Genomic DNA, 12,861 nt, shown 5'->3' with positions numbered 1-12,861 from the left:
GGAGGCAAGAGGCAAGGCGCGGGAATGCTGCCGCCGGCAAGGCGCGGGAATGCCGTTCGCTGCCGCCGGCCCGTGCAGGTGCCGCGCACCTCCTGGCCGCTCCTCCGCACGATCGGGTCTTGAAGCCCCCTGCCCAGCCCCGGCCGCTGCCGGGACAAGGGCTGTTTACCTGAGCTCCGGCACCTTGTCGGAGCCGTGTCCGGAACCAGGCGCGATTTGGCCTCTTTTGGTTTTGTTAAATCTGCCAGTTGCAACAGCGGGACGTTCTGGTGATCCCGGGATTTGCCTTTAAGTGCGGTACAGCCCTGGAGAAAACATGAGCGAGGCTACGCTGCTCACAAACACAAATATGTCAAACAGTTCTCCGCGGAAGTCGTACCAGCAGTGATTTTATTGTTGTCTTTACAACGTGGAGCTCCACTTTAGAAAGTAGTCCTTGGAAATCGTACGCAGCAGTGCAGGTTATAGGTAGTGAATTGTGCGGTTCGTGCCTGGACAGGAGCTAATTGAGAGCATACCTTAATACTGGTTTTGGGTTGACATGGCGGTAGGTTTGTACGAGCATGAAGGTCTGCTGAAGATAAATGCTCTGTCATTTGCCAATGTATTAAGATACCCTTTTCTAAAAGGGGGGCAAGTTGCCTGATCTTCATAACGGCTTATTTAATGTGGAGAAACACCCAGGGTTTTTTGGAGGGGGGGGAAACAAACCCCAAACACACACACAAGGGGAAAAACCCCCAAACACCCACACACACCCCCCCCCAGAAAAGAAGAGCTGTTCTGCTGCAGAACAGAAGTGGAACATGTCATAAGCACTTTGACACTCTCCTGCGTACGACGGAGAAGACAGCTTTGCTTTGCCAGCAGAACACGTCTCCGATATCTGCAGGGCTCGCTACTGCAGGAGATTTCAGTTAGTTGTTTTTTACTTCTGATTGTCGATGAATAGAGAACATTTAAGTAGTTGATTGTTGTGTCAACAGCTTCTTAAGTCACTGTGACTAGATTGCTTGTGAGCCAACCCTTAGATAAATAACAAATGACCTTTGTATTGCTCTTTCTGGTGTCCTTAGCCCAGCCAACTTCATTCTTTTTTTTTTTTGATATTTGCATTGCAGTGAGGGATACAGATACCTACGCACGTCTAGTTTTCCCATCATCATACTATCAGGATACCATATCTGTTTACTTATTTATGTATGTAGATGGTATCATGTGGATTTAAGAGAGGAACCCTTTAACCTAAGGGATTATATTAATTACGCCTTGCCTTTGCCTGTGGCTGCTGGTCTCAGCGTTGACAAAACTTCAGTGATAACTGTGGGAAGAAAGCTGGACCAAAATTGTTACTGCTTAAGGTTATCTTAATTGCAGGTTGTAAGAGCAACTCCTAAATGACTTTACAAAGATATGTTTTGGCTTTGTAGCTAATATTTCTCTCAATATTGGGCTGATAAGATACAGCTCAGAGGGAAGCAAGTGTTTTGGGATGATTGCTCTCGTCTGATAGCCCGTATGCAGTGGGTATCTATCATCCTTAAATTGTATGCAGCTGAAAGTCTTTCGAATGAACAGAGCCAGGCTTAGGGAAATACTAAAAGAACAAGGACTTGTTCTTCAGTTTCTGAACAAATGTCTGCCATAAAACAAGCAGTAAACTGAAAATGCTTTCTTTTCCAGTCAAGTGTTGCATACAGAAAGATTTCCAGGTATTACCTGTACGGGCAATTCGACTGTTTTTAATTAAAATGTGGGTTAAGCACTGTTACTACCTTCCTCTGCTGTTTACTGTGGTCTTTTAAATGCTGAGATAAAACAAGCATGTGAGCGCCAATAAACTTTAATGAGGTCTGTTAGCATATGTGTAGTCACTCTTGACAGAGTTCCATGCTTGGAATTGTGAATTCGTCATTAAAGTATTGCTCTGGTTGCCTGATGGTATTAAAGGATAAGCTATTGTAAATCAGGTGCTACAGTTAAGTGTTGACCTTGTAAATGCAGACATTGATAGCTCTTTAGATAAAGAGGGGGGAGCTATATTGCAGTTTCAAAAAGTACCATTTTGAAAATTCCAGTCCATTTTTTTCCTCTCATCGCTTGCTTTAATTCATTTTGTTACTCTTGTTTTATGTTAAAACTGGGGGCATTGTTACAAAATGGATATGTTGCCAGTATTCTCTTCTGTAAAGCTAAAGTACAGCCCTGTCAGACTTAATTACCAATTTTGGTATTTTGTAACAGCTGTTGAGAGCCTTGAATAATCTACTGTACATGCTATTTGTTTAGAAAGTGGAGCTAGAAGACATTAGGTCAACAGTGAAGATAGATATCAGCTAGCCTAGTTAACTGTTTACATTTAAAAAATTGAAATTATTTTCTAAGAGGATTGTTCTTTTCTGAAAACAGACCAGAAACTTTTTTAATGAACTATTTGAAAATAAAGTGCCAAGGCATTAGATTTCTTCATAAAAGCAGTAAGATGAGATTTGGTTTAAAAGAATGAGAGATAAGTGGTGGTGTTAACTCTGACGTGTTCTAGATCGGTAAACCGCAGTTCTCACATTACTCAGTTACCAAAGTCTGGAAAATTTGCTTCCATCCGCTTAAACTACTTCGTTTCATTTGGGCAAGTGATATTCTTCCTGAGATGAGTATATAAGGTAACAAAGCTACATCTTAAGTTGTTTACTCAAGCAATACAGTCTATTTTAGCTTTGGGAGTCTTATGTAGGTGCACAGTGGTACCATAGTTGATAGTATAAATATAATAGAAAATTTGTGAATCGGGCACTTTTAAAGAAATGGGTCATACACATCATTCTTTGGTTAGAAGTTTTTCTGCCTGCTGTGATACTGCGCTTGTACATCACAACCTTGGATGTACTGAGAGAAGATTAAGGTTGCTGTGATGCTGTATGTTTGTATGGCACAAGCTATACGAGCCTGAAAGGTACTGCACAGTAAATAACTGCCAGTGATTTTCTGTGGTGATGGCTTTCGAGTGAAGTTGTTTTTTTTTTTTTTATTGCGGAATCCTACTTCTTCAGTTTGCGTCCCCTCCCCCTCCCCCCCGTCTTTATTGTGAGAAGTGCTACCAAGTGTTGTGATAGAAGCATAGTTTAGTTGATGACACTTGATCTAGGCATCTGCAAGAACAGCCGCCTGGTTTTTCCTTGTCCATTCCCTCTCTGAGAGAACCTGTTCCCCCACTTCATTTTTTGGGATATGTTTTCTAGCTGTGTTTTTCATTAGTATCACGTCTCCTGACCGAGCACTCTGATTTGCTGTCTTCTATTAGACATTTCCTAGCGTGGCAGAAAGACATTTTATGTAAAATTTGTGTTGAGATACAAATTTGCACTTCTCTCTTCCGAATGTGTCGGCGCAATAACATTACCTGAACACAGCTGAAAACTCCTAATGCTCACTGGGTAGACAAACGCTTCTGAGGCTAAAGCCGTGGTCTGGCTGAAGGAGAATGTAGCTAGCTGAGAAGACTTCAAACTTCGTAATAGCACTCATTTTAGCAAGTGTTTTAATAGAAGTCTTTTTGGCAGCGTTAGGTTAGTTTGTTAACTGTCATGATAGACAGACAGCATGTGTGTTGTTCCAGCCAAAGCCAGAAGTGTTACTATTTTTTGCTTGATGTTTTTTAGGTGGCAATTTTAGTGGAGTCCTAAGTAACTCACGTTGCAAAAAAATTTGTGAAGTGTGTATTTTCAAATGTCAGAGGCTTTTGAGGAGTAGATAGTGCTATTTTTACTGGAAATGGAAGGGTTTCTTAGGGCAGAGGTTGGGTGGCTCCTTCGCTCTGCTGTTAATGATACTGAAGTTTTAGTCCCTAATGCTGGGGGGGTTGCGTCTCCTTTCCCTCCACTCTAGCTCCTCAGCAGAATGCCGTAATACTGGAGAAGTACAAAGATGGCTTTCAGCTATCTTTTTGCCTTGTTCCTGCTCTCTGCTAAGTACCTCTTACTTGTGGTGCAGCATCTAAACTGTTCCCTATAGGAAATACTTTGGATACAAAAGTAGGAAAATTTTGTATGCTTTTAAGCATTTAGGAGGAGATGACTTAAATAAGCTAATTCAGTGCTCTCTTAAACTGACATTTGGCAACTGTTGTTTGAGTTTCTTTATAGAAGTCCTTTGTATACTGAACCTGATAGCAAGTTAACCAGTTGTCCCAAAAATGGTAACCAGCAGAAACAGAAATGAAAATTGTACAGCTCTCTGCTGCAGGGGAGGGAGAGGGGTTGGTGGAAAAGCTTTGCTGACCCGCTTTAAATCTTTTTTCAGGCTTTAGAATAATAATATATTAGATGCCGATTTGGACTTTCTAATTTCAGTATTGGTATAGAATTGATACATTTATAATGACCAGCTGAATATTGTTCCTGTATTCTGATGATCAGTGGAAAGTTTTATCCGGTAGATGAAGGGAAACTTAGTCATCAATTCCTCTGCAACTGAAGCTTCTCTTTACAAAGAAAAATATTTAGGTAGAGGGTTTCCTGCAGGGCCACTCGGTTTCAGTGCAGGTGTTCAGCCTCCGACTTGGGCCACCCCCAAAACTGCTGCTTGGGAACGAAACAGCAGCTGCCTGGGCGTGGGGAGCACCCAGGACCTGCAGCTGGGGAAACGGGCTCGCGGTGCAAAACTCTTGCTGATTGCCACTGATTAACCAAGGGACAGAGCGAGCAATAGGGACCCTTTCCTTTAGCGTGATTTTCCTGTGCTCTGAGGTAGGCTTTTATTGTTCCCAGCCTGGGGTGACGCGGTGGTGGAATGCCAGCTTTATCAGGCATCTACTATTCCAAAAGATAAAGCCCCCTAAATAGCATCCCAGGAGAGGGCTGTGGTGGGAATCCCAGCAGCCAGCCAGCGGGTGGGCAGCCGGGCTGGTTCAGCGAGACGTTTCGGTCGCCCAGAGTTTTGCATTTGTGCGTCTTCCAGATCTCATTCGCTTTCAGCTTCTGGTTTATATGTTTAGTCTGCTGGCTAGTAGGTTTTTCAAGTTTTTAATCCTTGCGTTTAAATAAACTGCAATGTGCTGGAAAGTTTTTTCCCCCATGTGTGCCCGCATGAGTGTGTTTGTATGTAGTGTTTTCTTAAGTCAGAAGCAATGCTAGCAGTATTTTCCCTGCTTTTCACTAAATGAACCTCAAGTTGTTTCTTAGACGTTTTCAGTAACAGGATAGGTGCCTTGAAGTTCTCGTAGAGAATTATTACCGAATCCTCTTTAGTTCTCTGACGCTGGAGATAGGTGACCCTGCGTACGCTAAAGATAGATTTCCTGGGCTGCCGGCTGCCTCGCTGGAGCGGCTCAGCTTTGAGCAGATGGCCATAAATGGAAAGAGCAACTGGAGAGAGACGGCGTACCTTAGCGAGAGTGCGGATGATGTGCAACAGGTGGTTCTGCAGTCGCCGCTCTTAAAAACCTTTGCAAGGGTGAGGAATATAGAGCCGGTCGTGAATAGGATTGTAGTTTTAATTGATAAGTTGGGGTTTTTTTAAGTGATGCTGCTGTGTTCAAGTTGCTGTGATCTGCGCTGTAACAAACTTAAATGTGCTTTCTTGAAGTTACTTTAAATTATTTTTTGTTAATTACTTAGTTTTCATAAACTTTCAGAACTTGAAAGAAAGAGATATTTTTACCTTCTTTCCTTAGTTATCGCTTAAAAATACAACCCTGCATACTGTTTGTTATGCTTTGTGTTTTGTTTTTTAACAACTAAGCCTGCTAAACTCAACTCAGATATTTTTAATGTCAGAAAACGAAACTGGGTATATCTGTTTTGCAAACTAATCTTGCATTTTTTTAATATATATTTATTTATCCAAATAGACTGAAAATCTGAAGAGAGGTGATCTTTAGATTGTAGTGGGATAATAGTTGGAGATGGTACTACTTCCCTGCTCTGCTGTGTTAGTTTGTAACCATCCTCATTACAACCTGGTTTGTTCTGATTAACTTGAAGGCAGAAGACAAACCCCAGAAGTCTGCTTCTGTAAGCTCTTGAACTCGTAGAAACGAGGAGCTTGGTTGTGAACCAGAAATCTAATCTAAGAAGTGACAGTGTTGGTTCTGCCTGTCTCATGTCTTCCCTAAACATTTCTCTTGACAGGAAGGTGTAAAAAGTGTGAAGACACCTGACAATTTTGGGATTTTCATGTTTAAGATTGAGTAGTGCAATTGTACAGCGATACACGTGGACTTTTATAAGTAATCTGTTCTCATTAATTTTTTTTAATCCTTGTACAGTGGAAGCATCAGTTCATGGAAGTAATGTGCACTGCACAGATAAGACAATTGAAGCTGCAGAGGCCTTGCTTCATATGGAGTCTCCTACCTGCCTGAGAGATGCCAGGAGTCCTGGTACGTCAGCCACAGTTTCTGCTCCGTGAGCTGTTTCTCCTTCCACTAATTAGTAAAACAAGCAAATTGGGAAACCTGTTTCTGTGGATAACTGTATGCTGTTTAAAACATTTGCTTGCTTATTTCAAAACTACTGATTTGTTTGAGTTTTTACATGATTTCTCCACCCTGTAACAAGCATACTTACAGATTAAATCATTTATCCGAGAGAGGTTGTTGGGTAGAGATCCTTGAGTAGCTACACATTTAAAATGAACTTTTCCATCTGAACATTTTTCACTGTGCGGATAACTGTATGCTGTTTAAAACATTTGCTTGCTTATTTCAAAACTACTGATTTGTTTGAGTTTTTACATGATTTCTCCACCCTGTAACAAGCATACTTACAGATTAAATCATTTATCCGAGAGAGGTTGTTGGGTAGAGATCCTTGAGTAGCTACACATTTAAAATGAACTTTTCCATCTGAACATTTTTCACTGTGCGGGCGAGCCCTGGCACAGGTTGCCCAGAGAGGCTGTGGAGAGTGGCTGAGCACTGGCACAGGTTGCCCAGAGAGATTGTAGAGTCTTCATCCTTGCAGATATTCAAAAGCTGCCTGCACGTGGTCCTGGGCAACTGGCTGTAGGTGGCCCTGCTTGAGCAGGGGGTCGGACCAGGTGCCCTCCAAAGTCCTCCAGAGGACTTCTAACCTCAACCGTTCTGTGGTTCTGTAATTTGACATTTTAAATTGCTAAAATAAAGAGTTATTTTAAGGGAAAAGTATTTTTATCTGGTTTTCTATTTTAGAAAGCATATCTGAATACGCTGTGTTGCAAAGTGTTACTAGTTTAAAAAACCAAAAATTAATTCGGACCAGGTGCCCTCCAAAGTCCTCCAGAGGACTTCTAACCTCAACCGTTCTGTGGTTCTGTAATTTGACATTTTAAATTGCTAAAATAAAGAGTTATTTTAAGGGAAAAGTATTTTTATCTGGTTTTCTATTTTAGAAAGCATATCTGAATACGCTGTGTTGCAAAGTGTTACTAGTTTAAAAAACCAAAAATTAATGTTGGTGATACCTTTAACTTGATGTTCCTTCTGAAGTTACTTAATGTATGTTGGATGAAATAATGGTCAAACTGAAACCCAAAAGCTACAAAATAGGAAATGGAGATCGGAATAAGGATCAAAGATTAAGCTCTAATTTGTTTCATTTAAAGTTGAGTTTAGTTCTAAAGAATATTGGTGTGATACTTGTCTTACGCCTAACAATACTGGCAAGCGTGCATGTTTTTGGGAATCGGATTGATTTTCTAGGTGACAGGTTGCTGGAGCAGAATCTTGCTATACTATTGCATATGCCTTGTTTAAAATAATTTCATGTAAGAGACACTAAAATAATCAGGTAGAAACTTCATCAGCTACCCTTTTTTTTTTTTTTCCTTCACCCTCATAGTGGAAGTTTTTGTCCCTCCTTGTGTGTCAACCCCAGAATTTATCCATGCGGCCATGAGACCTGACGTGATCACAGAAACTGTGGTGGAGGTATCAACGGAGGAATCTGAACCAATGGATGCATCTCCTGTTCCAACTTCCCCTGATATCCATGAACCAATGAAAAAGAAAAAAGGTATGTATGTCTCTTCGGTATGTCTCTTCGTAGGAGCAACCTCAAAATTTATTTCTGATGTGCACTGCTGCAGATGGTGCAGTTGATACTGGTGGAGGTAGGTTAGATGATCTGATTTCTCTGCTCATATAATCAGACTGATTGGAGTCTGAAATGTGAGTTCTTAGAAAATGAGTCTGCAGCAAGAAAAAAGAAAAAAAAGTAGCAAGAGAATGGGCTTTGCCAAGCCATAAAGGGAAATGATGTCTTTGTTGTGTTTTTTTTAAGCACAGTTTATGAAGTGGAGGAAGGGTAGAGAAGGATTCAAAGAGGACTTGTGTGGGTAATGGTTGGTGTCTGAAATATGGATATATTCGGAGAGCAGGTAGACTTGGGGTTCTTCCAATGAAACGGCAGGGTAAATACTAACTTACAAAACTGTAGATCAGTTTACAAAATCAGTACAAGATCTTCTTGTGAGAGAAGTATCTTATTTGTCTGATTGGCATGTCTTGGAGGAGAAAATACTCAGAACAGTGTTTTGAGTTCAGTAGCATTCAGCTACCAAATGACAGGTTGGCACCTGGTGAGGTTTCTCTCTGGTCTAGCATTTTTCTTACAGGCATCGATACAATTCACATAACTATAGGAATGTTGTTTTATTAGAGCTTCCAGACATGCTAAGATGGAATATTTTACTTGTAATTTAGAGGAAAAAAATGCAATGAAGTGATAAAGTGGTATAAATCTAAGATCTGTGACTTTTAGATTTAATAAAAACACACGTAACAGATAACTGTAACTCTACTGTAAATTACATAAGCAAGAAAATTAGGATTAAAGCTTTTCCGTAGCTGTGGTAGTACCCTGGATTTAAACTATTTCTTTTATATTCCACTGTCTGTTTGCATGGTCATTACTGGGCAGATTGCGTTACAGGGCCGTTCTCAGGAAGTTCTGAAATTTATGAAGGTTATTTTGTAAATATTTTTTTCCTATTACTGAGTCCAAATCTCTGTTCTTAAGTGTGTAAGGTCATTCAGCCATAGTTACAGAGCCATAACTTTGGTCTTCATAATTAATGCCTTTTGAAATTCAGTGTTTAATGAAGAACATTGTTCATCAGCCAAAATTAATGCTCTTGTGCCCGAGGTAGGAGAGTTAATCGTTGCTGCTTGCCTTTAACTGAAGGCAGAAGCATGGACTGTTGACAGCCTGCTGCCGTGGGGTATGATCCTCTTCCCTGCTTGGGCCTGTTTACCTTGAGTAAAAAGGTCACTGAAGCGTGAAAGGATGAAGAAGCCACAGGTCTTGCTGGGAGACGATTTCCCTGGCACAGGAACCTAGGCAGCTCTAAGCCTGCTGCCTGCTGAGGAGTCCCCTCCTGAGCCTCCTCGCAGGGGCAGGCAGAGGGGAGGAGGAGGAGTGCTCTGCCATATGTGAGTCCCGTGCGGCACCACTCGCATGCTGAGTGGAAGCTTTTATCTATAGCTTTTAACGGAGAGGTGCAAGGTGGAAATGAACGTTTACGATTTCAGTAGTAAAATTTCTTAGGAAAACTGATGCTTTGATCAACGCCCATACTAGAATACCAAAAGCAAAGCAGAAGATGAAATAATACATTTCAGAGTAAAACAGACACTGGACTAAAAGAATGCAAATAAATTGAAGTTTTACTTTATACATTTGGTGCTTACCTCACCTGCCATTTAACCAGAGTTAAATCTGCCTATGAAATAAGCAACCGAATGATGAATTAAACTGGATGTGCAGTAGTAGTAATCTAAGAATTTAAGTTTATCCATACCTGTAGCAAGGAAATGGCAGGGGGAAAAAATGCATGAACTGCTTCTTTCAGCAAAGACAAACTATAAAATACTTTTATTCTGCATATGATTAATACTTTTTTTTCTCCCCACGTTTTATGTGCAGCTGGCCGTAAACCGAAGACCCAACAATCGGCTATATCTGATGGGTCTCCAGATCTAGGTATAAAGAAGAAATCTAGAGAAGGCAAAGGTATATTTTTCCATTTATTGAGTCTTTAAAATTATGCCGTGTATATGTATTGTGTCTGTCACAGGAGATACACAGATCTTTAAAAGTTTGGTGGACGAGTTTGTACTGACTTCATTAGAGTTTTAATTTTATTCCATCTCCTCAAATTTGTTTGTACAATATCTAGCACAAGGATGTGTGGAACTGCTCTAGAAGTGCCCTGTAACACACTCTGCAGTTAATAGGCCTTCTGATTTTTCATTTGCTTTGCTTTGTGTTTATTGACTTGTTCTGTCTGTTGTGTTGTGTGTTAACTTAGTGCTAGACGCATAATTTGTTAAGCTGCTGCTGAAAGGCTTGTTCTCAAGTAGAAGCAGCTTATGGGCGTTTGTAATGGTGATGGTTGAAAGTACGTTTTCTTAGTTGATTCACAAACTTCAGTGGGAATATGTTGCTTGACTAATAGATTCAGTTTGACTTAAGGGGAAAAAGAAATGATGGTGTATTTCTTTACTGGTTGGAAAAAGAAATGATGGTGTATTTCTTTACATACATGGAGTGAGGGCTTTGGTGCAGGAGAGTCATACTTTCCTAATGTTTCTCCTGATAAATAGCGGGTCCTTTTCTTGGGACCCCAAGCCCCCGCTGTTCACCCAGCAGGGAGACGGCCTCGGGCATTTGCTCACAGGTTACCTTTGAGTTGGCGTACAATGTATCAGCTCTTCCCCTGGTTACAGGTGAAAAATGTGGATCTCTTCCCTGCTTACTGCACTGAAAGTTGTTTGGAGACGTTGCTATGGCTAGGAGAAACAAAGTTAAGTGACTTTCAGTGGCAGCATGCTAGCTGAAAGAGTGTGCAAGGGTCAGCTCCACTATTATTTTGGGATTTGTTTGAAAGCAAGATCTCCGCTGTTGACATAATTCCTTATCTGGGTACAGCTCCTGAGTCGTCACATTTGTCAGTAGGGCAAGGAAGAAGGGGACTGATGTTGTGCAGATGTTAGCTCATGAAAACCAGCGCAAACAGTAATTAAACTTCCCTGCAGTGGCCGCTGTTGCTGTCTTCGCATTTGGGTGTAGCAGTGTACCTCAATGAAGATCACAGATCTTGCATCTGCTGTACTTAAAAGTACATCTTGTTTAATTTTTGGGGTTTTTTTAGTATTCTTAAAGCCTTCTTAGCTTTCTTTCTAATTCTGATTTCACTATTACAGCTTTCCATTATCTGAATAGTACTTGTAAAGTGTCCCAGTTCCTAGTTTGCTGCACAAATAACTTTGAGAAAGGAGGCCTGTATTTCTGTCTCTTCTAGTCTTTGTCTGTACTGGTGATTTTACTCTATAGCTGTTTGTTTTATGAAGTGGGAGATGGTACTGCTTTGGTGTGTGTTTGTTTTTTAATTTCTTTTGTTTCTGTGAACCCTCAGAACGATCTACTTATGTCTCTTGTTCTCACAAGGTATCTCATTCCATATTTTACACTACAACTGGCATAAAAGACATTTTATTTTTCTTAATGTAGGCTAACTTGATGTCCTGCAAAATATTTTGTTACTGGATTTCTTTTTTGTTATTTATTTTAAAAAAATTACTTGCAAATATAGGCTATTTTACATGCAGTGTGTTTTTGGAAAACCAGGAATTATTCCTAGAGCTCAGTACTGTCAGCAGAGTTAAGTCATGGAGAAGGAGGAGAGCTGGTTGTGCACATTTGGAAAGGGGATCGCTGCTTGTCCATGTAGGTACTCCTTCCTTTGTGCATTCCTGATACTTTCTGGTGCAAAGTGAAGCAGCTGTAAATCTGATTTAATTGTGCCCTTCAGTTTATTATACAGAGGAACTGGAGACTTCTTAATATTTTTTCTTAAAGTGAGATAGTAGTATTTTTTTGTCCTCACATAGTGGATTGGCAGTTTAGGCATGGTTTCTCTTTCCATATTTTGTTTTTCATTTGCATATATACTTTTTTTGAAGTGTAGGCAGTTGGAGGGAGCAAAACTGGCTTTGAGCCTCTCCACATAGATGCTGGTACCAATGCGACAGTTCGTTGATACACACAGTGCCTTGTATCATTCACGTACTTTCTGGCCATTAATCCTTCCATTTTGAGACGACAGCTAACATTCTTAAGTAGCTGGCAGCTGTAAGAATCGGCTAGCCACAAAAATTTATTTCATTGTGCAAAATCTACTCTGTATTGAAGTTAAGATAGGTAGTAATAATGTCTAGCTCAGTGGCCGCTTATGATACTAATTAGCGTGAGACCTTTCAGGCGTGGAGATGAGAGCTGTGTGCTATTAAATAAGGCTTCTGTCTGGCTTAGCAAGGTGCAGTACATGTTTGTCTACCAGGCTGGGCTTATGGATGCTTAAGAGTGGCACGAATGTATACCTGTTCAGATAAAATGTTTTACAGCCATGTCTTTCTCTTCCTCAGGAGTCTGTAAGCTTGGATTCTTAGTATTAGGAAAGTCTGGTTCTAAGGAGAAGGGGTTTAAAAATGGTTCAAAATTGTATTAAACATTTCTGAAATAAGCTTTTTGTGTTAAATGCATAGAAGCTACAGCTGATGCAGTAGCCCACCTGAAGTATCACTGGGTCTTACTGGCAATAGTAGATGGCTTCTGAGTAGTACAGGTATTGCATAGTCCTCCTGTGGAAAAAAATTGTTATTTAGGTCAATATAGAGTATGAGGAAAAAGAAAAAAACTGCTGAGTCAGCAGCACTGTTCCTGCAGAAAAATTAGGCACTTTCAGGAATGATTTCTCTTGAAGTTCCTATTTACTTCCTAATACTGGAGCCCACTTACATTTTTGCAAAGAACCTGTTGCAGACCTACAGCATTTAGTGGTGAACCCGGAAATTCTATTTCTGAGGAGCTAAGGAAAAAAAAA

At 40.5% G+C, this 12,861-nt stretch overlaps 1 protein-coding gene across 7 annotated transcripts in view; it reads left to right on the top strand.

Moving 5' to 3' along the window:
* Window positions 1-12,861, top strand: part of ELF2 (E74 like ETS transcription factor 2) — a 31,922-nt gene that overhangs the window by 14,550 nt on the left and 4,511 nt on the right. The window contains exons 1-4 of one of the 7 annotated variants that reach the window (XM_009290295.2): window positions 5,267-5,451; window positions 6,266-6,379; window positions 7,818-7,991; window positions 9,903-9,989. In XM_009290295.2, the coding sequence (XP_009288570.1) occupies window positions 6,340-6,379; window positions 7,818-7,991; window positions 9,903-9,989 (301 nt within the window). In that variant the 5' untranslated portion in view covers window positions 5,267-5,451; window positions 6,266-6,339. The other 6 variants (XM_009290294.2, XM_009290293.2, XM_009290297.1 and 3 more) reach the window with 6 other exon arrangements.

This window comes from Aptenodytes forsteri, unplaced genomic scaffold (assembly GCF_000699145.1).
Source record: "Aptenodytes forsteri isolate BGI_AS27 unplaced genomic scaffold, ASM69914v1 Scaffold125, whole genome shotgun sequence".
NCBI lineage: Eukaryota > Metazoa > Chordata > Aves > Sphenisciformes > Spheniscidae > Aptenodytes > Aptenodytes forsteri.
Note: the sequence above shows the minus strand (reverse complement) of the source record. Positions and strands in the feature narration are given on the sequence as shown.